This window comes from Amblyraja radiata, chromosome 3 (genome assembly GCF_010909765.2).
Source record: "Amblyraja radiata isolate CabotCenter1 chromosome 3, sAmbRad1.1.pri, whole genome shotgun sequence".
Classification (NCBI taxonomy): Eukaryota; Metazoa; Chordata; class Chondrichthyes; order Rajiformes; family Rajidae; genus Amblyraja; species Amblyraja radiata.
In genome coordinates this window covers 74,919,014-74,946,548 of record NC_045958.1, presented here as the reverse complement: position 1 = coordinate 74,946,548, position 27,535 = coordinate 74,919,014, and the positions used below count along the sequence as shown (strand labels likewise).

General features: G+C 41.7%; 1 protein-coding gene across 4 annotated transcripts in view; it reads right to left on the bottom strand.

Moving 5' to 3' along the window:
* The window catches only part of tjp2 (tight junction protein 2), a 115,367-nt gene that overhangs the window by 39,902 nt on the left and 47,930 nt on the right, over window positions 1–27,535 (bottom strand). For all 4 annotated transcript variants that reach the window (XM_033018103.1, XM_033018101.1, XM_033018104.1 and 1 more), the window contains exons 2-7: window positions 25,497–25,550; window positions 23,287–23,411; window positions 16,806–16,908; window positions 10,739–11,348; window positions 5,796–5,899; window positions 4,983–5,136 (exon numbers count right to left, since the gene is read on the bottom strand). In XM_033018103.1, the coding sequence (XP_032873994.1) occupies window positions 4,983–5,136; window positions 5,796–5,899; window positions 10,739–11,348; window positions 16,806–16,908; window positions 23,287–23,411; window positions 25,497–25,541 (1,141 nt within the window). In that variant the 5' untranslated portion in view covers window positions 25,542–25,550. The remainder of the gene's footprint in view (window positions 1–4,982; window positions 5,137–5,795; window positions 5,900–10,738; window positions 11,349–16,805; window positions 16,909–23,286; window positions 23,412–25,496; window positions 25,551–27,535) is intronic.

Genomic DNA, 27,535 nt, shown 5'->3' with positions numbered 1-27,535 from the left:
CAAGGCCAAATCTTAATTTGCCATAAACCTGCCATCCGAGAAATACATTTGGAATTTAAAATAAGGCCAAAAATTTACATTAACATTTTTATTCAAATCAAAAATCAATTATGCTACATCCTCTCCAATTGAAAAGCATCTTCCTTGGGTAGGAAGAGCAGGCTTGAGCTGATACAACTGGAGGGATGTCCCTCTACTTTTGGCTTCTACAGCATGAGGACTTGACTTAACATTTGATTCCCCTTCTAAATAGTTTGCAGAACTTCATTATCAAACTGTGATATGCTGTTTTCATAGACATGCACTTAAACTTCCCTCCATGTACATTATGTAGTGGGTTTTAACATAACATCTTCAGGTTTACCAGAAGAACATAATAGAACAAATGAATGGGAAAGTACTACTTGACTTTTCCTTTCAGAGCCTGCATGTGTGTTGCTGAGAGGTTGGAGACCTTAATGTGCATGTGCGTCTACAGACAGTGGAGAGGGTTCTGCCATTTATTTTAATCCTAGGAAAGAAAAGGTTGAAGCCATCCCTACAGACGAGAGGGAATGGATTCACACTATGGTAAACTATCCACCAATATTGTATCTGATCGGACCTCCGTCATTTCATCCACCAAGGCACAAAACAGCAGCACAATCTAAATCAATGATTGTAAGTAAACCCACCATTATACCGATGTTTCCATTGAGCACAAAGCAAACCGAGGGGCCAAGAATACAAGACAATAAATACAAAAGGATTAATAAATCCACCCAGGTCACGCGCTCATCTTGCTGCTACAATTAGGAAGATGGTACAAGAGGCTATAGAAAATAGATGCAGGAGGAGGCCATTCGGCCCTTCGAGCTAGCACCGCCATGCCTTGTGATCATGGCTGATCATCCACAATCAGTAACCCGTGCCTGCCTTCTCCCCATATCCCTTGATTCCACAAGAACTCTATCTAATTCTCTTTAAAAATCTGTGCTTGGTGGGGTATGGGGAAATTAAAATAGCTGGCTGTTTTGAATTCTGCTCAGGTGCCTTAGTTTAATGAATGCCCGCAAGTCTCTACAACACAATCCAAATGTTATTACAACGGAGCTGATGCCATAACAGAACCCATGGAAACAAGGTTAATAGTGAAAGCAGTTCATTTTCCAACAGATCAATGCAGATTGGAATGCCTTCAGCTAGCAGCATGAGAACTGGGACTGTTCCATCCCTAGTTCTCATGTTTGGCAGAGGTAACAGAAAAATGTAGTAATAAAAACAGGGCAATGTAAAAACAATATGAAACCACATTCAAACTATACCTACCAACCCTGAAAGTGAAGTTGCATTTTCCATTACTGTCAAAGGTTCAAAGGTTAGTTTATTGTCACATATACCAATTACGGAACAGTGAAACACGAATTACCACACAGCCATATTAAAAATAAAGAAACAAGACACACAACTACATAAAAGTTAACATAAACTTCCACCACAGTGGATTCCCCACATTCTTCACTGCGATGGAAGGCAAGAAAGTCCAAACTTCTTCTTCCTTAATTAGGGATTGCACGAACTCCCCTTCGAAAAGTGAGGCAGAAGGGTAATTGAGAGGTTTTTATTAATTTTTGTTAAGTGGGGATATCTTCTCTACATCCATCCTGTGAAGCAAGACCACAACCAGGGGCTAATAAATACAAGACGGACAGTCACCAATAAGCCCTGAAGATAATTCAGCATAAATTCCTTTACTCAGTGACCAGAATATGGAACCGAGTAGATTAGTGGTCACATTACTGCTCAAAAGACTTCAACCTGTGATCCAGAGATGAATCCAGTGGAAGAACTCAAATTTGGCTGATTAAGCAAATTCCTGTAAACTTACTAAAGGTGGCCATAAATTGCATAGCTCATTAATGTCTCACGAGGAGACCTGCAATCGTTAAACCAGCAATATGTGTGATCCCAGCTCTCTCAAAGAACAGCGAATCCCTCCATTCTCCAAAGTCATTCTGCCAGAAGAAATAAGGCTGGATGGACCACCATGCATTAACGTCAGAACTGAAGAACAGAACTGAAGAACTGAAACATGACAGCACATTCGGACCACCTTCAGTTGTACAAGACTGCAATGGCACAAAGCAGCAGCTCACGTTTGAGGGGAACCAGGGACAAACCATTTAATTCTGGTCTTACCGGCAACATTCACATCCTGGAGAAGATTTATTTTTTAAAGTACAGGGATTAGCCATGACAAATAGTAGAAGTGGAATAAACAGGGGAAAAGGAATAGAAAGATGTGCTAAGATAAAGGGGAGATGTCACGGGAGGCCGCAGCAGAACATAAATGTCAACAGAATAGGATTTTGCCAATGGCATTTCTTATTTGGCTGGGAATTCTGTTCAATTTTCATTAAATGGCAATAGAAATCTAAAAAACCCCCACAAAATTCTCAGTCATATTGTTAACACAGCAGAAATAGGCCCTTCAGCCCAACACATCTGTGCCAACCAAGTTGCCTAAACGAGTTAGTTCCATGTGCATAACTGAGCTAATCCCATATCTTTCCAAACCTTTCCAACCCATGGTACAGCAGTAGAGTTGCTGCCTTACAGTGTCAGATACCCGGGTTTGATCCTGACTACGAGTGCCGTCTGTAGGGAGCTTGTACATTCTCCCCGTGACCTGCATGAGATTTTTCCGGGATCTCCAGTTTCCTCCCACACTCAAAGACGTGCAGGTGTGTAGGTTAATTGGCTTGGCATAACTGTAAATTGTCCGTGTCTGTAGGATTGTGCTCATGTGTGGGGATCACTGGCCGGCGCATATTTGGTGGGCCAACAGACCTGTTTCCGTGCTGTTAACTAGTTACCTGTCCAGGTGTCTTTTATATGTTGTAATTGCACCCAGCTGTACCATTTGCGCTGGCAGCCATTCCTTACATGCACTGTCTTCCGTGTACAAAATCTGCCCCAAGATGTGTTTTAAATTCCCCCCCTCTGACATCAAACCTATGCACTCTATTTTTAGCTTCCTCAACCCCGGGGAAAAGACTGTGGCTATTCTACTCATCTTTGCCTCCCCTGATTTTATAACCCTCTTCTTATCAGAGATCCTTTTGTCTGCTTCTCACCTGTAGCTTTTGTCACTTATTCCACTCATTTGTCAATCAAACCCCTCCCTCACTTGTACCCACCTGAGACCTGCCAGGGTTTGTGCTACCCCACCTTCAGCTTCCTCCACCCTACTCAATGTCTGAAGAAGGGCCCCGACCCAAACATCTGTCCATTCCCTCCACAGATGCTGCCTGGCCCACCATGTTCCTCCAGCAGTTTGTTTTTTTTGCTCATCATCATCATAATAAATCATTTTTGCACCCTTTCCAGTTAAATGGCACCCTTCCTATAAAGCATGGCCTGAACTATACTCAGAAAAGGGAAGATATTTCCACTTTGAAAGAAGCTCCAGCAGTTTTTTTTTCAGAGACTCACCAGTGATAAAGGTCAAGCAAATACTAAATAAACTATTTGAATGTTTCTATTCAATGTTCTTATTGACCATAGTTTGCATATGAACTGATTTTGCTGGAAGTACCAGATATCCTACAATTTAACAAATACAGGCATAAAATAAAGCCAGTGACTTTAAGCAACTCTTTCCCCTACATCAATTGTGAACGTTATTAAATACAAAATATAGTAAAAAGGAATGCAGCACCAAAAATAATGCAGAGGTATTTATAGTTCACTTCCTCTAACCAGTGCCCAAATCAGGTTTCACTTCAGAGGAGAAACATGCAACTATAAATGAATTCAAAACTGTCAATAAAGAACCTTTCAATACAGTTTAACTCAAAGTTTTATATCATTTTAATTATTTTATCAGTGTGCAGAGGGGATAATATTGGGACAGTGGTAGAAATCAAACACAGTTCACAGCAAAAAGAAACTATGGCCAGCATTTAAAGAAAATGCTCTGCTTTTCAGTTTTGTTCCTCCATGTTCATGGGTTAAATCAAACCCAATGATCAGCCAGAGCGATTCACAGCAACAGGCAATTTGATTAAGCACAGATTTTTGTTTCGCCTCACGATAGATGCGGTGCTGAAATAAGTACTAATTGTATTTTGTTATTTTAGAACATTGGTATTTGTTGCCCAGTCTCAATTATTCCCTAAATGGAGCTGGTTGCAACTCGGCTCTCAGAGCTACTGCTATGCATGTGGGGAAGGTGCTCCCAAACTGCTGAACTCTTCCAGTGTTTAGACTGCAAATGAGGGACAGTGATACATTTTTTGTCAAGTTGCTGCAGTGCTCGGTGGGGGGGGGGGGGGGGGGGGGGGTAGGGACATGCAAATAATGACATTCCCTGCGCCTGTTGATCCCGTCCTAAAAATACAATCACAATTTTTAGGGGGATTAATAGGGGAAACGGATACAGGTGAGAAACAAAGATAAAAAAAATAAAGATATCATGGAAAAAGGTTGTGAAGATCATAGGCATGTGGGGTTTATTCATTCAAAATAAGAATTTGCACAATATCCAGAGTTATGACAGTAAATGGAAGAAATATTAATGTCACTTTTTTAAAACAATTGTGTGTGCGCGCATATTTAAAAGTTACAAATTATTTCTAAAGCAAGGAACAGTAAAACAGGCATGTTGACAGAGATGTTGAAAGGTTGTAAGTGGGGGAGGTGCCGAGTCAAAAGGAGTCAAGGTCCTGGACATATTTTCACTGAAGAAGAAACTTCTAAATCAAAATGAATTAATGTAAATTAACAGAAAAGGGACTAATATTAGTTGTACAAAAAGTGCTGGAGGAACTCGGCAGTCAGGCAACATCTGAGAAGGGGATGGATAGATGATGTTTTGAGATGGGACCCAGATCGGGAGTTCCTCTAGGAATGTGTTTTGCTCAAGATTCCAACATCTGCAGTTTCATGGGTTGTCTTCTTAATATTAGTTGGAATTGTGATCACATATATCTTTGTCTCACCTTCTGAATCAGACTCGCTATCATCCATGGGTGGAATGCTGATCAATGTTTGCTTCAAATCTCTTTGCACAACAAGCTGCAGTTTCCCACGTGATCGTTCAATCAATTTTCGGGCATCAGCCAGAGACATGTTCTCAGTGACGGTCCCATTGATCTGTTCAGGTAGAAACAATAGTCAGTGAATTAAGTCAAAGTTATAATTTCCTGATAAATTTGATGACAAAGAACCAAATGCTCCTGAAACACAAACATTACATGCAATTACTAATTGTCCAAATTATCCAGCAAGCTCAAGGTTTGAGAAATACTATCGGCCACTAGGTGCTGTTCAATGTACACTGCTCCACCGTTTGCACAGTATCGGGCTCTCAGGCTGCCTGGTATTTTTTAAACAATTTGTTGGATTTGCATGTTAAATTCACAGAGAAAGTTAGAAGCACAAATTTAACAATGTGCTAATTATAGATATAATCTACCTCCCAGACCTGTGCATCTCATTCCTGCAGAGTGAGTTCCTGTGATTTTGAATACACCAAATTTAAAATTTACATCACTCATCCAATTTTGCTTTCCTCCTGATCAGAGATACCTGGAGAGCATAGTGTCTTCCACCCAATGCACTTTGGGGTTACACGGAGACAAAAAAAACCAGATGAGCAAGGGACAAGAATAGGAAACAGCGTAACTCAGAAATCGGCACCAAAAGGCCTGTGTAATTGTGCTGTGTAATTCTATAAAATCCTCAAGTAATATTCTTGTGCAAACCAAACCTTGATCATCTTTAGAACTATTAATAAAGAAATAACAACTTACTTTGAGGACAATATCCCCTTCGTGCAAGTTTCCATCCTTGGCAGCCAATCCAATTCCCGTCATCTCCTTGATGAAGATTTGACTGCCCAATCGAAGGCCATATTCTAATGAATAAAATATGGGATTACTTTAAATGGCTAGACGCATGGTAACTCAAATTCACTTTAATCTTGCCGTGCCTAATTGGGGCTCTGGTTCTTTTGGAGATTAATGCAGACATTGAAGATCATTCCTCAACACTGGCAGAAGAATTTTTATCATAATTAACCTTGCTCCTGTTCCTCCAACTAACTACCTGGCCCACACAGGCAAACACTTTGCGGCATTTCATAAATTAACAACCGCGCAGGGCATTCATCCGCTTTAGGATTTCCCCAACGCAATGCATCATCTTCTCCCTCAGTGCTTTGCAGATTCTTGAGAGCATGTCAAGGACTTCAACCCGGCCAATCTCAAGAGTGTGCAACTGAAACACTAACAGCACATCTCCTGTTCTACATGGGGCCCAATCACCCAAAACCACTGCCACAGAACCAAAGACTCCAACAGCTCCATCCCCCGACCGCACTTTAGGAAGTTTAATCAGCAGGTTCTGCTTCTATTCCATGCCAACAAGAGGAGCACAAAGGAGGACCCAGAACAGAAGATCATACAGTGCTGGTCTGAGGAAATAGATGAGATTCATTGCAACTGGTCGGCAGATTGGTCCACATTCAGGACTCTGTGCCCACCCTTGGGGAGTATGCCGATGCAGTCACAGACTTCATCCGTAAATGTGTGGAGGAATGCATGCGAAAAACGGCAACACAAGCCTTCCCTAACCGTAAAGCTACGAGGTCCATTCCCAGGTGATGTCCAAGTCTGCAGCGAACAAATCAAACAATCGCAAGTAGAAACATAGAAAATAGGTGTAGTAGGCCATTCGGCCCTTTGAGCCTGCACCGCCATTCAATATGATCATGGCTGATCATCCAACTCAGTATCCTGTACCTGCCTTCTCTCCATACCCTCTGATCCCTTTAGCCACAAGGGCCACATCTAACTCCCTCTTAAATATAGCCAATGAACTGGCCTCGACTACAGTCTGTGGCAGAGAATTCCACAGATTCAAATGTAAAAAATTATTTTCTCATCTCGGTCCTAAAAGACTTCCCCCTTATCCTTAAACTGTGACCCCTTATTCTGGACTTTCCCAACATCGGGAATAATCTTCCTGCATCTAGCCTGTCCAACCCCTTAAGAAATTTGTAAGTTTTTATAAGATCCCCCCTTAATCTTCTAAATTCTAGCGAGTACAAGCCGACTCTATCCAGTCTTTCTTCATATGAAAGTCCTGCCATCCCAGGAATCAGTCTGGTGAACCTTCTCTGTACTCCCTCTATGGCAAGAATGTCTTTCCTCAGAATAGGAGACCAAAACTGCACGCAATACTCCAGGTGAGGTCTCACCAAGACCCTGTACAAATGCAGTAGACCCTCCCTGCTCTTATACTCAAATCCTTTTGCTATGAATGCTAACATACCATTCGCTTTCTTCACTGCCTGCTGCACCTGCATGCCTACTTTCAATGACTGGTGTACCATGACACCCAGGTCACGTTGCAGCTCCCCTTTTCCTAATCGGTCACCATTTAGATAATAGTCTACTTCCCTGTTTTTGCCACCAAAGTGGATAACCTCACATTTATCCACATTATACTGCATCTGCCATGCATTTGCCCACACCCAACCTATCCAAGTCACCCTGCAGCCTCCTAGAATCCTCCTCACAGCTAACACTGCCCCCCAGCTTCGTGTCATCCGCAAAAGTGGTGCAATAAATCTATATACAACCATTGCAAAGCCATCAAGAATGCGGAGGGTATTCCCAACCAAGCTGGAGTCCTAGAATGACCACACAGACACCCGCTGATCTGGCATGGCTAACATGCTAAAACGGGCTACAAGATCGGGCAGTATCGCTGACAACAAAGCCTCCATCCCAATGCAATGTCTGCTCATTTTGAACAGAAGGCGGTGGATCTTCTGTCATTCACCCTGACAGCTTCAAGTGCATCTGTGCCCACGATTACTGCAGCAGATGCCAGGTCGATATTTCTGAGGGTGAACCCATGGAAAGTAACTGGCCTAGACGGAGACTCCGGCTGCGTCCTCAGGACCTGCAGCGTCCAGCTGGCAGGAGAATGCATAGATATCTTTAGCCTCTCTATACTTCACTCAGACATTCCCCCCATGACCTGGCGGAGGGCCGCCGGGAATGAAGAGGAATCAGGCCGGGATGGGTGCCAGGAATGAAGAGGGATCAGGCGGGGACCGGGAATGAAGAGGGGCCCAGCCAGTGGCATGTAATCATGAGCACCACTGCGAGAAGATAAGACTGTACTATTGAAACGTCATCGGCACCAGAAATGTGGCGACTCTTTGTGTACTGCATAGGTGGCCTGCTGTTTGATTTTGCCAGATTGTATGCAAAAACAAAGAATTTCACTGTAACCAAGTACATGTGACAATAAAGTATCATTGATCATTGCTTTAAGGCGACCACTGACATATTGTGCCAAAGAAAAGCTAGGTAGCAGCCTTAATGACTATCGTCCAGTGGCTGTGATATGCACTGTCATCAAGTGCTTTGAGAAGCTGGTCATGGCACACTATCATCCTCCCAGCCAGCCTGCAGCCTCCACTGCAGTTTGCCTACTATTGCAACACGTCCATGGCCTACGCATTCTCCCCAGCGCTACACTCATCGCTGGAACATCTAGATGACAAGAACACCTGCATCCAGCTCCTAGTTATTGACTCATCTCCAAACACCTGGACCTGGAAGGTAACACCCTCCTCCTGTCATTGGATCATGACTTTCTGGCGCATATACCACAATCAGTGATGATTGCCAACATATCATCCTCCACAATAATTCCACAATATAACTGGTGCCCTGCAAGAATGTGTTGTCAGTCCATAACTCCATGCCCGATACACCCTGTGCCAAATTCTGCTCGAATTCCATTCACAGACTTGTGGAAAAAACCATTGTAGTGTGGCCAGATCTTGAACAATGGTGAGACAGAGTACAGGAAGGAGATAAAAAGCTTAATGTCAGGCATCCAATATGAAGGAACTAGTTGTCGATTTCAGGAGACAATGTGAAGTTCATGCTCCAATCTGCATCAATGGTCATCAACAATTTGTCCTGAAACAACCAAATTGAAGCCATGGCCAAGAAAAGCACATCAATAACTTTTACTTTCTCAAGAGATTAAAGTAGTTCAGCATCTTTCCAACGACGTACAAATTTCTTCAGATGCACCATAGAAAGTATATTGGGTTGCATCACGGCCTGGTTTGGGAACAGCTCTGCCCTAGATCACAAGAAATTGCAGGGTCTGAAGAAGGCTTTCGACCCAAAACGTTGCCTATTTCCTTTGCTCCATAGATGCTGCCTCACTCCCTGAGTTTCTCCAGCATTTTTGTCTACCTTCGATTTTCCAGCATCTGCATGTTCCTTCTTGAACAAGAAATTGTAGAGCTGGGGATATAGTTGCCCAACCTATTACACAGTCCCTACCCATCAACTCCTTCCATACTTTCCTCTGCCCAGGGTAAGCAGCTAATATAATCATGACTCACCCCAGTCATTCTCTCTTCTCCCCTGTTGTTGGGCAGAAGATATCAAAGCTTGAAAACATGTACCACCAGATTCAGAACAGCTTCTTTTCTGCTGTTATCAGACTCTTGAGCAGACCTCTCATGTGCCACGGATAGATTGCCAATCTTCCAATTTACCGCTTTGCGGCCTTTATACTTCATCTGCACTTTCTCTGCAGATGTAATACTATACTCAGGACTGCTTATTTTCTCCTTTGCACTTCTGTTGTCCATTATTGCACTTTAATGTTTTGCATTCACTGTTTCTACTCTTGTATCATTAGCATGTATACTATTTACTCCGAGCTTCATATTAATTAGGAATTTCATTGCACCCCAGTGTATATGACAATATACTAATCAGATTCTTAAATTGCACTGACGACATCATGCAAATCACTGTTTAAGTTAACTGGATGCCTGTCCCGCTGACTCCAGCTTTTTATGTCCATCTTCGGTTTAAACCAGCATAGAAACATAGAAGTGTTCAAAAGGGAACTGCAGATGCTGGAATATCGAAGGTACACAAAATTGCTGGAGGAACTCAGCGGGTGCAGCAGCATCTATGGAGCATTTCCTTCGCTCCATAGATGCTGCTGCACCCGCTGAGTTCCTCCAGCAATTTTGTGTACCTATAGAAACATAGAAAATAGGTGCAGGAGTAGGCCATTCGGCCCGTCGAGCCTGCACCGCCATTCAATATGATCAAGGCTGATCATCCAACTCAGTATCCTGTACCTGCCTTCTCTCCATTCCCCCTGATCCCTTTAGCCACAAGGGCCACATCTAACTCCCTCTTAAATATAGCCAATGAACTGGCCTCAACTACCTTCTGTGGCAGAGAATTCCAGAGGTTCACCACTCTGTGTGAAAAATAGCATGTGAGCATCTGCAGTTCCTTCTTAATCATTTCTAAATAGTACTTTGTTAATAATGAATCAAATGATAGCTTTAAAATCTCCCTATTGTATTTTAAAAGGAGTAGAATTTTCAGCCCAAATTAGATCCGTGTCCAATTCAACCCCACAACCATTATCCACCTTTAAAAATCTACCAAACACAGCTGTTGAAATTTTGAACCGATTCAAAATATTGACTTTGCGCTCCAACCATTTTATTCCAAATCTCATGCACGTTATACCTGCATTCAATTACCCAGCGGCAGAACACAGCCTTTCAACAACCTTCCTTTCCTTAACAACTTTTCTCCCTCAACTCCACCATCCCCTCCCCCTACCATTTTTAGATAGACATAATTAGTGGTCAGAAATACCAATTGTGTGCATTTGTACTCACCTTCTTTTGGCTTGCTCTTGACCAGCATAACTTTGTAGGGCTTTGGAAGCCCACGGTCATTAGAATAAGAGGAGGACTCTGGTGATGGGCTTCTGGATTTGAGTCGATCACGGCTTGGGGCTCTTGCTGGTTCTCTGGAGCCTTTATCACGACTCCGATCCTCATTGTATATCCGTCTGCGACCTCTATCTCCTTGCTCGTAGTCATCATCGTAACCCCAGTCCTCTTCGGGCACCCTCCCCCGCACTCGATCGCCTTGTTCATACGCCCTCTCGTGCGCCTGGTCTTCATCGTACATCCTCGCACGCCCTTGGTCATCACGCCTGTAGTTTCTCTCGTGACCTCTGTCGTCGTCGAATATCCTCCCCCTGCTGTGACTGCGCTCTCTGTTCTGGCTTCTCTCATTGCTCCTGCTGCGCTCTCTCTCCCGGCTGTAGTTTCTGTCGGGGCTATAGTCATGGCCGTAGCTGTATGCTTTGGGTGCGCCCTCGCTCCTGTCACTGTGAACACTGTGATCACTTCTGCGATCGTAGTCATCAGCCTCATAGAACCGAGTGTCAGGTTCGAGCACAGGCTGTCGAGCCGGGACCCTCCGACCTCTTTTCACCGTCTGTTAGAACAAGAAACAGCAAGGTTATCACCGTTTGAGTTAGTCATCAAAACTACATCACCACAACTGCATAACTAACAGTTCAAGTATCAGATAATGTAACGGATTAGTCATTATACTCATAAACATGATGCAAGGACTCAGATCAATAGTTCACAGACAAGAGTTTAAATTCCACCAAAGCAGCTGATGAATCGAAATCATGAATCAAGTCAATTTGGAATAATAGTTCACTTGAGTAATTTAGTTCATTGCTATTCAAGGAAAATCAACTTTCCTTCCTTCCTTGTTCACAGAAATAGGTTTGCCTCCGAAATGCACCAGAAAGTGAGGAGGGGAAGGAGGAGAAGGATGCTTGAGAAACAGGTGAGGAAGCAGAGAAAAAAAGAGGAAAGTAAAGCAGAACTGAGGGGAAGCAAGGCCAAGAGGATGGGGAGACAAACGGATGCAGCATGGGGAAGGACATTTGTCACACACTTACAGGTCGACTTCCTCACTGTTCTGTGAGGAAGAATGTTCCAAAGTCTTTGAATATCCTCAAGGAAGAGGTAGGGAACAAGAGGATGAACAATTACTGTGGGCAGCCAGGAATGCCGCGTTGAGATTACAATCAAATTACCATTCGTATTAAATGGTGGAGAAGGATCAAAGGCTCAAATTATCTAACTCCTGTTTCTAATTCTCATGTTTGTAAGAGAATGAGAGAAGGGGATAGAGGGGTGGTCCAGGGTGGAGGGGTGAGAGATATACAAGCCAAGGAACATAAGCATGTCCTTGCGTGTCGTCAGGGAATCTGGAACAGCTTCTTCCCCGTTGTTATGACCTCTTGTTATAAGCCAAGGGTGTTGTCCTGATTTCCCAAATAACCTCATCACGGATCTTTTACTAAAAAAAAAAAAATCTGCTCTTTCTCTGTAGTTGTAACGCTCTAATGCTGTAACATTATATTCTGCACTCTGGTATTTTTCTCTTTGCACTACTTATTGCACTTGTATAGGACGATTATACTCTTACAGTATGACTTGACTGGATAGTATGCTAAATTTCCACTATATCTCGGTACACATGACAAAAATAAACAAATTATATATTCAAGAGAGAGTTAGATTTAGCTCTTAGGGCTAATGGAATCAAGACATATGGGGAAAAAGCAGGAACGGGGTACCGATTTTGAATATCAGATATGATCATATTGAATGGCGGTGCTGGCTCGAAGTGTCGAATGACCTACTCCTGCCCCTATTTTCTATGTTTCCATGTTTCTAAATACTAAAGCGCATTTTTGTGCGCCTTGCCCCCAAATGCCTTGAACTCCTTGCAATCGAGCCAAAACCTCCCTTTGTCAAATACAGTGGTAGTTTGCATGCAAGAGTCACCCCAAGTTAAAAGCAATCACACACATACAGTGCAGCTCCTCGGACCTGATGAGAAATCAAATCATCTTTAATTCAGAAGGGCAGTCCAAGTAGGAATTGGTAACAAATGCTCAACTTACTGGCACCATTAAAATTGAAAGAATATGACAACGAAAAAACTAAAAGAACATTCAGAAAAATGTTGGCCAACAAGGCTTTTTGCAATAAGCATCAACATATCAACAGCTCAAGCCAAACGATGAATTTGTCATGCAAGGAACATGCGCTGCTACCTCAATTACGTTGAACCTACCCACAGCTCATCATGTTAGCATAAGAGGAGCCTTCATCACAAGAGACCAAACATACAGTGCATTCAGAAAGTATTCAGACATTTTTCCACATTTTGTTACGTTATAGCCTTACTTTAAAATGGATTTTAAAAAAATGTTTTAATTCATCAATCTACACACAATACCCCAGAATGAAGAAGCAAAAACAGGTGTTTAGAAATGTTTGCAAAGTAATTTAAAAGAAATAACAGAAATATCATTTTTACATAAGTATTCAGACCCTTTGCTATGACACTCAAAATTGAGCTTAGGTTCATCCTGTTTCCATTGATTATCCTGGAGTTGTTTCTACAACTTGATTGGAGTCCACCAGTGGTAAATTAAATTGATTGGACAAGATTTGGAAAGGCACACACCTGTCTATACAAGGTTCCACAGTTGACAGTGCATGTCAGAGCAAAAACCAAGCCATGAAGATGAAGGAATTGTCCGTAGACCTCAGAGACAAGATTGTGTCGAGACACAGATCTGGCAAGGGTATAAAACAATTTCTGCAGGTCCCGAAGAACACAGTGACATCCGTCATTCTTAAATGGAAGAACTTTGGAACCACCAGGACTCTTCATAGAACTGGCCACCCAGCCAAACTGAGCAATCAGGGGAGAAGGGCCTTGGTCAGGGAGGTGATCAAGCAACCCGATGGTCATTTTGACAGAGCTCCAGAATTCCTCTGTAGAGATGGGAGAACCTTCCAGAAGGACAACTATATCTGCAACATTCCACCAATCAGGTCTTTATGGTAGGTCCAGACAGCAGCCACTACTCAGTAAAAGGCACATGACAGCCCGCTTGGAGTTTGCCAAAAGGCATGAGAAACAAGATGAAACCAAGATTGACTCTGTGGCCTGAATGCCAAGCGTCACGTCTGGAGGAAACCAGGCAGTGCTCATCACCTGGCCAATATCATACCTACAGTGAAGCATGGTGGTGGCAGCATCATGCTGTGGGGATGTTTTTCAGTGGCAGGAACTGGGAGACTAGTCAGGATCGAGGGAAAGATGAATAGAGCAAAGTACAGAGAGATCCTTGATGAAAATCTGCTCCAGAGCGTTCTAGACCTCAGACTGGGGCGGAGGTTCACCTTCCAACAGTACAACGACCCTAAGCACACAGCCAAGCAGGAGTGGCTTCGTGACAAGTCTGTAAATGTCCTGAGTGGCCCAACCAGAGCCCAGACCTGAACCTGATCGGACATCTCTGGAGGTACCTGAAAATAGTTGTGCATTGACGCTCCCCATCCAACCTGACAGAGCTTGAGAGGATCTGCAGAATGGGAGAAATTACCCAAATACAGGTGTGCCAAGCTTGTTGCATCATAACCCTAGAAAACTTGAGGCTGTAATCGCTGCCAAAGATGCCTCAACTAAGTACCGAGTAAAGCGTCTGAATACTTATGAAAATGTGATATTTAAGTTGTTTTTTTTTAATTACTTTGCAAAAATTTCTAAACACCTGTTTTTGCTTTTTTATTATGAGGTATTGTGTGTAGATTGATGATTTAAAAAAAAAGAGTTTAATCCAATTTAGAATTTGGTCGTAACGCAACAAAAGGTGGAAAAAGTGAAGGGGTCTGAATACTTTCTGAATGCACTGTAACATTAAAACCAACTAGAGACACGAGTGGGAGGGGAAAGTGATTGTTAGGTTTGCATATTAAGAGCTTAGGAGCCAGGAAGTTGGGAGCATAGATACTGAATGGCAAAACAAGCTGGAAGAGTGGAATGTTTCCTGCTGGCACATGTTCCCACAAAAACAATGGGTAACAAAGTCACTTCAACCCTGTTAAGCATAAGGAATGTAAACAATACATTTAATGATTGTTTGTGCTTTTTTATTTTAAGAGATGTTATGCAAAGGTTCGAAGTTTCTGAAATAAGTTGGGTGGGGCGTAAAAGAAAAACCTCCAAATCAACTTCAAAATAAATGAAAATAACCAGTGGGCAGGAGAACTCGCCACAAATAGGTAGAAAGGGAAGGTGCTGTTCATAAGCAGGATGTGTTTTAAGATCAGAGGCAGGAGTAATCAGGAGAGATGTTAAGAAATGGTGTAATTGAAATTTTGAATTCTTCCAGAAAAGGCAATCTTCATAGTTTGTTTATTAATTTTGATTGTAACCTTAAACTCCTGTTTTGTTTTTGTCAATTCAGAATACACACATTTATTCACATCTGAATGAATTGTGGAATAGACCAGAAGAAATTACTGATCTCCTTTTCTTGGCATCATCCCCATTTTAAGTGCCCCATCATTTCTAGTCATACCTTTAGCAGCTAGATTTTAAGTCCCTCGGAGTCAAACATCATAGGAAACAGGCTCTTAAGCCCACACTAAACATCAACATCCCATTCGCACCCTCTCCTTATAATTTCATTCTTTGAACACTTTATCCTGCTATCCTATTCATTGTTACTCATGAGATTATTGAATATTGCATTGAGAGATAAAATATGTTTATTCTTGTGCCAATTCAATTTAAGGAGCACAAACTAGGTGCTCTGAGGTACAGATTAATCACAGTGACATTTAATATTTAGAATTACGCAAGGTGTTTCTGACCTTCCTTAATCCAATTTGAAATGATAAAGTGAACAGGGAAACAATTGCAAGGAAATGGGGCAGAAGACTAGAATGTGTACAAGAGGCTGAATGACCTCCTTCTGCACTGCAAAATACTCAGCAAGGTGTAGGGAGGGTACAGGAGGATGTAAAGCCAGTAACCAATTAATCCTGGCAGACTTTTACAATTGAAACTCGAAGGTTCATTATTTGATGAGAAAAATGGGGGTGAGATTCCGACAGAACGGTCTTACTGTGGTGCTCAGGATTTCCAGTTCAATTTTCTCCTGCTTAGGCTTGTAGCAACAGAGATATGGCGGGGAAAGATAGAAAATAATGAGAAAACTAGGTAGGGCTGGCGGGTAAGGGAATGCAGACCAAAAATAAGACATGATAATTATACACTGAGAAATGAGACAAAGTAAAGCCTCTCATGTTGCTTGGTTTGACCTTATTACATTTAAACTTGCTACTGGAGGTTAATCCGCATGATAAATTGATGCTGATAATTGCATTATAACCACTCGAAGGTTGATTTAATAAAAAATAAAATCCCCATTTTTATCCAGAATACTTCAGTGGATCAGTGAAGGAACTTATTCAGAAAGGATTAAGTGCTCAAATAATATGCACTCTGAGGCCAACCAAACACAAAGAAACATACCCACAATGCTGACACGCACTCAAATTAAATACTAAACTGCATATTACCACCATTGACTAACAATTGATATTTTTGCTGCAATTAAAACTGCAATTAACGTAGTTTGAAATACTAATCATAAAATGTATATTTTCAACAATATAATGAAAATGACCTAAAACAGAGAGAAATTTTGAAAAGATATTGAGCAGAAGTATTAAAAACATTAAAAAAACTTTGTGGAAATCAATGAAGGGCGGCAATGAACCATGTGGGTTTTTACAACAACCCAGAAGCTTCAAGGCCATCATTACTAAAACTAGATTTTTATGAGTTTATTTAATTATTTGGACTTTAATAGTACCCATGTACAATGATGGGCTTTTAATGCGGCTTCTTAAAAGACCGGATAATTATACACTGAGAAATGAGACAAAGTCAAGCCCCTTTGTCTCATTACAAATGATTTAATTTAGACCTGCAAGTCAACAGCCACCTATGATGCAAAGTAATCAGCAATTAGAGCAAGTATGGAATATCACCACTTACTATTTGGGCTACTTTTCCACATTTTCTTAATTGTTGTACAGCAAAGGAATGAGGCACATTTTCCATTGGAAAGCCATTAACACTGACAACCCGGTCATTTTCTCTGAAGGAATAAAAATATGATATATGTGGTTTTATAAAACAGTGCTGAAATACATTCAAATAGAACATCAACAACTTTATTTTTTAATCTATAAAATAATAAAAACATCATTCAGAGATGTAAACTAACTTATCTGTACTTGGATAGTGGATAGATTGCAATTTACACAAACTTATCCTCTAGGACTATTTTAAGACTTAAAAATGGAACAATGAAATTCTTTCTTGCAGCAGCACAACAGACATGTAAACATAGTACCCTGAACACCATAATTTGCTTCTTATTGAACAAATGCATTAGCTGTGGTTCAATGGGAAATTCTTTTACGGAAGGTTTCAATTCACACTCAGAATAGGACAAAAATCTAGATCAACACTCCATTACAACACTGTGGGAGATGCACAGGGTCAGAAGTGCAGTTTATTTTTCTAAGAAAATGCATGCATGCATCTTTCTCTCTTTCTCCCCAATGAACATAATAATCTCATAGTAGCTATTATATAGTCAAAGAGCAGGTTACTGTAGATTACAAAATGTTCCACCAACTCTGGTTATTGAAAGAAACCATTTCAACTTTCCAAGACAAACAACTCAATTACTTACTTTTGGGCAACACACAAACCAGGGAGGAATTCAGCAGGTCAGGCAGCACCTGGGGAGGAAATGGATAGGCAAGGCCTGCTCCTGACCTGAAACATTGCCTTACCATTCCCTCCCCAAGATGCTGAGTTCCTCCAACACTTTGCACGTTGCTCAAGACTTCAGTATCTGCAGATTGAGTCGCCAAATCAACTACCCTTCAATATAATAATACCTGATTAACAATTTAACTTGCTCAATGCACACAGATGGTGATGAGAAAGTATTCCAAACTGTTTTAGAAACATTTTGTAATTAGCAATGCTGGATGCTTTACACAATCAGACTGGGAGAGAAGAATTTTGCATAAGCCAGCCAAATATTCACTTCCCTGCAAGGGACTCTCCATTGTTGTCAAACTGTTCTCACAGTAACTGGCAGCTGCTAACTTGGCATGGCAATTGCTCTGCCCATGATGATGAGAAATTGCAGAGGTGTGGACACAGCCCAATCCATCATTCGCCTTTCCTCTCCATCTACATTTCATGCTGCCTCAGAAATGCAGCCACTATAATCAAGGACCACTCACATCTTGATCATTCTCTCTTCTCCTCTCTCTCATTGGGTAGAAGATATAAAAGCTTGAAAACATGTATTACCAGATTCAAAAACAGCTTCTTCCCCATTCTTATCAGACTCTTGAATGGACACTCATATGCCAGGGATATACCTTGTTGCAGTATTTGCACTTTTTTTAAAATCTGCACCTTTTCTGAATCTGTCACACTATATTCTGCACTCTTGTTGCTTTTTGCACTATTGCCTACAAATATGGTACGATTATACTCACATACAGTATGATTTTACTGAATAACACACAAAATACTGTATCTTGATTCATGTGGTAATAATAAACAAATACTCGAGGAGAGAAGAACATGCAAGAGAATGAAAGATCAGATAACTTTGGATTCATTTCCCTACATCAAAGTTCACCTCACCTCAACCAGGTCTTTAGTTTTATTTGAGAGATACAGAGTGGAAACAGGCCATTCGGCCCACCTAGTCCACACCAACTAACGAGCACCCGTACACCAGTTATGCTCATACACACGAGGGACAATTTACAGAAGGCAATAAATCTACAAATCTGCACGTCGTTGAATGTGTGAGGAAACCGGAACACGCGGAGAAAACCGACGTGGTCACAGGGAGAACATGCAAACTCCGTACATACAGCATCCATAGTCAGAATCGAACCCAGGTCTCTGGCACTGCGACGTGACAACCCTGTCACTGTGCCACCAGTCTGATAATGGGTTAATTGATAAGAATGATAATTCTGATTAGAAAACTTTAGTTCTATCAAGTCACCCAGGAGCCTATGTTACCGAATTTAACCTGGGATTGCTTTTGTTTGCAAAACTCAGTCACCACAATTATTCATTCAGAACTTTGAACTAACTGTTCAGATATCGGAAAGCGCTTCACACAAAAATGGGTATTGACTATGCACGGAGGCTACACACAAGTAACAGAAAACTGCCCCAAAAATTCAGAGATAATGATGGTGCCAGAACTGTGGAGCAGAACCCAAGAGAAAATAAATTAGCAGGCCACTTGCCTGACCTGATTTCAATCTCCCTTCTGCAATCCTGTTGACTCACAATAACCTCTCACTCCCCTGTTTACAAAGGGTGACGATGTTGGAGGTTTGAACATATATTGAGGTCTTTCATCATACACTCAGGGAAGTTCTTCTGCATGAATTAAGACTTCATGAAACACAATAAATGGCTTTGACAGAATGGCCACCTTTAGCAAATTCTAAACATCCTCCACCAATAAAACTAAAAGGTTAAATCAATTAGAGTTTCATATTCAAAATTATTTTCGGGCATGTCAACCCTGCGACTGTAGAACAATCCCATTAGGTGTTTCACCACACCCTTGTGACCAACGTCCTTAAAATCAATCTTGTTTAAACCTAACCAAGGCCTGCAATGATGGAAAACAGTACACATCCTCCCTATGAATGTCATTAATAAATAAGAGCAGCCAGCAGCTGGGCGGAATGCCCATCATCTTGCTGCAGACGTTTCTGGGGAAGCATGGTGGCACAGAGGTAGAGAACCGGGTTCAAATCTTGACGACAGGAGCTGTCTGTACAATCGTTTGTACGTTCTCCCCGTGATCATTTTTCCCAGGTGCTCCGATTTCCTCCCACACCCCACAGACATACAGGTTTACTGGCTTTGGTAAAGATTATAGATTGTACCCAGAGCGTGTGTAGGATAGTGCTAGTGTGCGGGGATCGCTGGTCAGCGTGGACTCGGTGAGCTAAAGTGCCTGTTTCCGCGCTGTATCTCTAAACAAAGCTAAAATTTCTTTCAAGTGTTCATTGGAGATTTAGAACTCTCATGCCCACAATAAAACAAAACAAACTGACTTTCCAAAAAGCAACTCGGTTTGGACTAGACGTTGAGGGCATTTAAGAGCAAATTCCCACTTTGTTATTTCTTCAGACCAATGCATGGCTCTTAAAAAAAATTTACAAGCACCCTTTCTTTCAATTACAGAATGGTTACAAAGAAACTGTGTTTCACTTCTCTTTGCCGAGTTGTATGTTCTGTAAACAGCATTCATGCCCATCAGGAGCTCCTAAAAACGAACACTTCAATTTTGATATAAACGATTAGTCATGTTAAAAGTGGCATTTAAACTGCAACATTTGTGCACTAAAACAGGTCCTGTGCTATTCCAGGCAACTGGTGCAGAGCGCATAGAATCAGAGCACTGAAACTTGCCCCAACTTGTCTTCATCTGGTCCATATCTGCCCACATTTTTCCTATCTATACACCTGTCAAAAACGCTTTTAAAATGTCATTATAGTACCCACCTCCAATACACCCTCTGGCATGCTCATTTCATATACACAACCCTCCATGTGGAAAAGTTGCCTCTTGGGTCAGTTTTAAATCTTTCTTCTCTCACTGAGCCTACACCCTCTGGATTTTCACTCCCAATGGGATTAACTATTTACCTTACATAGGCCCCTCATGATTTTATTTACCTTGCCCCTCAACCTCCTCACCATATCACTGACCTCTGGGAAGCAAAGCAGACTTTGAAGACTCTTTTCACTACAGCTATGGTATAAAGGCGGCATGGAGGCACTGTGATAGAGTTGCTGCCTCACAATGCCAGGAACCTGGGTTCGATCCTGACGAGTATGGAATGGTATGGAGTTTGTACCTTCTCCCCGTAACCTGCATAGGTTTTCTCCGGGATCTCCAGTTTCCTTCCATACTCCAGATGTACAGGTTTGTAGGTTGATTGGCTTGGTAAAAATCGTAAATTGTCCCTAGTGTGTCCCTAATATAGGATAGTATTTGTGTGCGGGGATCGCTGGTCTATCGGACTTGGTGGGCCGATGGGCCTGTTGCCGCACTGTATCTCTAAACGGAACGTCAGAAAAGACTGCCATGAAGGGCGGGGGTGTGAGAAGTAGGAAGGAAAAACTGCATTCTGATATGTAAATTGATGAACTTCACCAGAGGCACCAAGATATTCCAAGCTGCAGTCAGTTCAAGGAGCACGCAGCACACAATTTATATTTAAAAATGGCAGCAATCTTGAAAGGAGCTCTAGCGATTAGTTCTACATAAAGATGGCCACAGGGGATAGACCAGGAGATGATGCAAGCATGATCTCAACAGTGACAGTGTAGACTCTTGCCATCTCGTATCTCAACCCAGTGAACGTCATAACTTTTCTCCGAGATTTCCAATTTCTGCTAGCAGTGGAAGGAACTTGCTCTGCACAACTAAGGGATCGTGGGTGCACAACTGATCCTGAGTGAACATCACAGACTCGCCAATGTTAACCATGCACTGATTGATTTTAAGAAACATATGAATTGCTTAGTAAATCTGTGTTAAAGTCGGATGGGAATAATGTATGTTGCTCAGATGCCCACCTCACTCAAGATTCCACATAGAACTGGCTATTTTGATCAAGTTGTCCTAATATTTCTTCATTTCAAACTTGACATAAAATGCAATTCCCACCAATAACAGAGAAGTTCCTGAGCAAAAGCAAGTACTTTCTTGTTATTTATTCACAACTCCACTCCATCGTCCAACCAACCATGACTACCAAGTCCACAGCTGCAAAACTGCCTCTGGGTGGAACTGTCCATCGCATGGAGTTTCCCACCCAGCCGCTCAATGTAATGATTGATAAGCAGTAAAAGTAAAATCCTGGAAAAGGGTCTCAAGCCAAACGTCACATCCATGCTTTCCAGAGATATTGTCTGACCTGCTGGTTTACTCGAGTACTTTATGCTCTTTTGCTAAAAATAAAATCCTGAATACATGAACCCTTACCAAAACTTAATTGGAAATCAAGGAAAGCAATGCAGTGGAATTCAGCCCAGCAGGAATACCGAATCAAACAGCACATAATGAGATCACTTACCCATCATGGTCCTGCTGGGTCTTAAAATTCTCCAACAGGCGATGAGTTAGCACATGATGAGCATTGGGCCTATATTCGCGGGAGTTTAGAAAATGAGGGAGGACCTCATTGAAACGTACAGGATAGTGAAAGGCTTAGAAAGAGTGAATGTGGAGAGGATGTTTCCACGAGTGGAAAAATCTAGGACCAGAGGTCATAGCCTCAGAATTTAAGGACGTTCTTTTAGGAAGGGGATGAGGAGGACTTTCTTCAGTCAGAAGGTTATGAATCTGCGGAATTCTTTGCCACAGAAGGCTGTGGAGGCAAAGTCAGTGGATATATTTAAGGCAGAGAGATAGATTCTTGATTAGTACGGGTGTCAGAGGTTATGGGGAGAAGGCAAGGGATTTTGGGTTAGGAGAGAGAGATGGATCAGCCATGATTGAATGGCAGAGTAGACTTAATATGCCGAATGGCCTAATTCTACTCCTATCGCTTATGTTCTTATGACCAGGCCCCACTTCTGGGTGAGAAAGCGGGTGTGCGTGCTGGGGCAGAGAGAATTCCAGACATTTGAGGCTGGGAGCTGTGCCTTCATCTGCCAATGAATACATTCAAAGGAAAGGAGTTAATATTGTAGGAATGGAGTATGCAACAGAGCTGAGGCAGAGTAATGAGACGCAGGTAAAAATAAAGAAGCCCTGCTAGGGCGGTAATAGAAAAGGCATGATTTATCACTGTGAAACTACAAAGTTATCATTAAGCCAAACACCTAATTGGAGTTTTGAATGTGTACTGTGTTTCAGTTACGGTGCTAAAATTCCCCTCCCCTGTCAGTTACTGTCATTAGTCACTAGTAATTAAGTTTGAATAATTAGTGAAAATAACAGCCAACAAAACAAAAGGCTTCTTTTGCCACTATGCAGTCTACAAGGTTGACAAGTACCTCCATCAAGAACCCCTTCAGTTTAAAGGGAGAAAGATTTGTTATTTTGATTGACAAATGGATAGATATTATCAGGAAACCAGGATGACTGCTGGTGATTTTCTTCAAAAATAAAGGATTCTTTTATGCTTAAGATTGTATAACAAATGGATCAAAATGCTTTGATTTGATCAAAAGAATTTGCATCAGGAGTACAGGCAGGATGTTTTGCACTCCAATTCTGGAGTGGGACCTGAATCTCCAATCTTCGGAAAATGGGGAGTCAACTTCCTTACCCACCGAGCCACAGTAGTTTTACAACTGCATGTTGCAAGTACAATTCATCAGAGTTAATGGTTTGCTCGCCAAACGCTCCAAGGAGCAGATGCCCAACATTCAGGTGGAGTTTACTCACTGAAGTAAGCCATCGGCCGGACCACCATCCAAGACATCAGAGATTATGATGGAGGTTTCACCATTCTCGAAGTTGGGGTTATCTCTCCCTCCCGACACTGCGATACCAAACCCACGCTTCGAATCCTGGGAAGGGGTGAATAAATAGCATCACAATTGTTAAGACATTTATCCGTGTTTAACTTGAAACAATTAATACAAGAACAGGTGCAAAAGAAAAACCTTAAAAAAAAATATTTGAGCAGTTCAAGCATATTACCCACCGGGTAGACAAATGCAAAACAGGCCTGAACTACAAACTGCCTCATTGGTGACCCTCGGACTAGCTTTGATCGGACTTTACTGGCTTTACCTTGCACTGAACGTTAATCCCTTATCATGTATCTGCACACTGAATGGCTCGATTGTAATCATGTATGGTCTTTCTGCTAACTGGTTAGCACGCAAAAGCTTTTCGCTGTACCTCGGTACACGTGACAATAAACTAAAACTGAACTGAACATTATAGATATCCAATTATCATCAAACATTAACTGCTGGTGTTAAAAGTTGAAGAGCTGTTGTTATGCTTTTTAACATTAATTAATGTTGGTTAATATGTTTGCAGTTGAGATTCCAACCACCAGTAGGAACAGGGTAGATCTGCCATAACCCAATGGTTGCGTTCATCGGGGAAAGAGAGTGAGGGGCGAGAGAGATTCGGACGTGATAAACTCCTGAAGGATTTTCAAAAATAACTTTTCTTTTTTTTTTTTTTTAAAGCTTTAGATTTATTTTTGTTACTGCAAGCTAAAAATGCCGAAGGCTATAGGTTACGTTGCTTGTGAGTATCATTGCACAAGTTTCAACAGAAGGAAATGCTTGCCAATTTCCATGGCCACCCGTGGTGAAACTGACAGATTGTGTTCTTAAGATACAATGGTGTCAGATTTCTGTGGGGAAGTTATATAAAAACACTTTTTCCCTGAACTGGTATTTTTGCAAGACAACTTTGTCTTCTTCGTAAATTTTCAAAGTAACTTTTACGCAGTTTTCTCGTTCCCAATCAAAATAGTGCTATAACCAATTCAGCCCTCATGGTACAAGTAATATTCCCCAATTCAACAACCATGTCATAGAAACACCCAGTAGCACTCTACAGCACCCAATAATATAGCATTATATACCCAATAATAAGGGTCTCGACTCAAAACATCACTTATTCCTTTTCTCCAGAGATGCTGTCTGACCCACTCCAGCTTTTTGTGTCTAACTAAGGTTTAAGCCAGCAGATGCAGTTCCTTCCTACAAAATATAGCATTATAACACCCATACTGCAATGACAACTGGTACGTTCCTGAAGTGCCTAGTGTTGGGCAGAATGTGTAACATTCTGGAGCAATATTAATCCCGGAAGGAGGTTATATCAGAGGTTATGGGGAGAAGGCAGAAAAATTGGGTTAGGAGGGAGAGATAGATCAGCCATGATTGAATGGCAGAGTAGACTTGAAGGGCCGAATGACCTAATTCTACTCCTATCACTTATGACCTAATTTCATCTGAAGGAGCTGCTGAAATTCAGGATATGGGAAGTTCATATCATGGACAAAAAAACAGGAAAGAGACATTCAGAATCACTGGTATGCAACATAATTGGGATAAAGATACCCAGAATACTTAATAAATGTTTGAAAAAGGTGACTTGCTCAATAAATTTAATTACTGCTTTACAAGTTTAGCAGCAAGGTTCTTTAAAACATAGACGTTCAATAAAGCTTTCAACGTTGAATAAATTAAACAAACCCAGTTATTTTTGATGTGTAATGATTGAGGATATACATAGTTACTAGCAAGAAAGGATGCTAAAAATCTAACTGCTCCACAACTGGTGTACCTTATTCTTTGAAACAAGATATCACTTCTGAAATCAGGATATTACTGTTAATCCAATGAATGAAGGGGATTAATTCAACGCATCTGTAGACAGACAGACCAACTATTTGGAAATGACAACAATGTCCTTTTAGTGGCCAAATAAACTTCAGAATGAATTCTCAGTTTTATTTTTAAAAAGTGTACATTTATACAGTAATGCCACATCCAAAGTTTAAATCTTTCATTTAAAAATAGTACCATAAGGATGTGAGGCAGCCATTCTGCCCCATGAATTTGCTCTGCCATTCATTTAGATCATGCTCGATTACTCCGAGAAAATCAAAAAAGAAAACTTACCTTCTGTAAAGTCACAGTGAACTGCTCCCATATCACCTCCTCCATGACTGTGGCCTGTGGAAAACAAGAAGTCTTTGTAATACTCATTACAGGTCTTAAACATAAAAACAGACATTTGGCCATTTATGCTTTGGATGAGCCTCCACCTGTTCCGGTTTCGCACACACTCAGCAGATCCTTCTATTACTTGCAAACTGCAGTGTTTATCCAGCTTTCCTTACAAGTATGTATGATACCTCAACCATTCTGTGTGAAAGAAAGTTCCATACCATCACTCATCACTGAATGAAGGATTTTCAGTAAACGTCCCCTTTAGATTAATAGTTACCATCTTATGGCTCATTCTATATGGAAGCTTTACTACAGCAATCCTATTACATTTTTTCATAACTTTAAATAACTCCTAGGCTTGGGAAAAAATTCACCTTTACTGGAGTAAATGGGATTGACACAACCTCAGTTCCCTGTGAATACTTCATAATATACAGGCCAAAGCTGTTTGGCTTTGGGTTCAAGTTTAATGCAAATTAGGTTTTTCAATTCTACTTCTCAAGAAATGAACCAGTCTGCTTTTTAAAGAGTGTTATACAAAGGGTCCAAAGTACTGGCCAGAGTGAACAGCAGAAAGTGACGATGCCCGTCTGCTTTCCTTTACTTAGCACACAAAATGGCGAAGTTATCAGCTGCGATAAAAAATTACCCTGGCAGGGTCCTTGCAACTCCCAAATCCTGCCATCTTTGAAAAATATTTACAAGCAATAAACACCAATAAATACAATGCCTTTCAAACTCAAGGGGCCCTTTTCTTTTAGTAATACAGCAAAGAAACCGGCCCTTCGGCCCACCAATCCCGTAGCGACCATCAATCACCCGTTAACACAAGTTCCATGCATTCCCACTTTCTCATTGACTTCCTACACACCAGGGGCAATTAACCTGCAAATAGACACCGCTTTGGGATGTGGGAGGAAACCCGAGCACCCAGAGAAAACCCATGCTCGCTTGGTTAGATCCCATATAATCTAACCTTCCAGACCAGTGATTATGCAGCATCTTATCAAGGATGTCTATTCTTTCCCTATGCCATCCTCAGAGAAAGAGAGTAGATTTATTCATATATTCTTCCAAAAACTTGCAATAGCATCTTTCATGTCCATTACAAGCTCTTAGGAACTTAGCAATTGTGGTCACTAATATGATACAGAAAACATGGTAGGCAATTTTTATTTAACAAGTTCCCAAGATCAGCACTATGGTTAAAAAAAAAAATTTAATACTCAGAGTCTGAAGGGTCTTGACCCAAAACGTCACCCATTCCTTCTCTCCAGAGATGCTGCCTGTCCCGCTGAGTTGCTCCAGTATTTTGTGTCTATCTAATGCTGATACATTATTTTTGCCTATATCACACATGCACGAGTTGCCATATTTTGGCACCATTTACAAAAAGTACAGCGTCCAGTGCACATACTCGATATACTGGAGCAGCTCCCGATCCAGGTAAGCCCCATCATCCTCGACTGGCTCGACCCGCAGACCAACATCTCTCTCACCCCTTGACCACCTTTATGTCTCGGGGGGGGGGGGCTTCTGAAACCGACCTTGACAGCAATACCCCAGTCCCTCTCCTACAGACGCACTCCCCGCATCTGTCATCGCCAGCGGCTCCGTCCAACTCCTCGGTTCTCCGGGACCGAGCTCAACGGCTTCTAACCTTCCTCAGGGGTCTTGTGGTCAAAGGTATTTGTCTGTTAAATCCTAACCCCGAGGGGCAGGTGGTACACCATGGCCACACCCACACATTACCAACACCAGGGATGCTTGGCCCCTACATGCCCCGAGTCCACATCCATCTTGATTCAGCCTCAGTCACGGAGAGCAAAGATCAGGGCAAGGTACCATGCGTGGTTGTAGAATAAATATCGACTGGTCTCAGGACACCCAAGAGTACTTATGTCCTGACTCTTCAAATTAGTGCCTTTACATCTATTATGTTCAGCTGAGGGATTTGGGAATCTTGTTTTAATGATGCATCTGAAAGA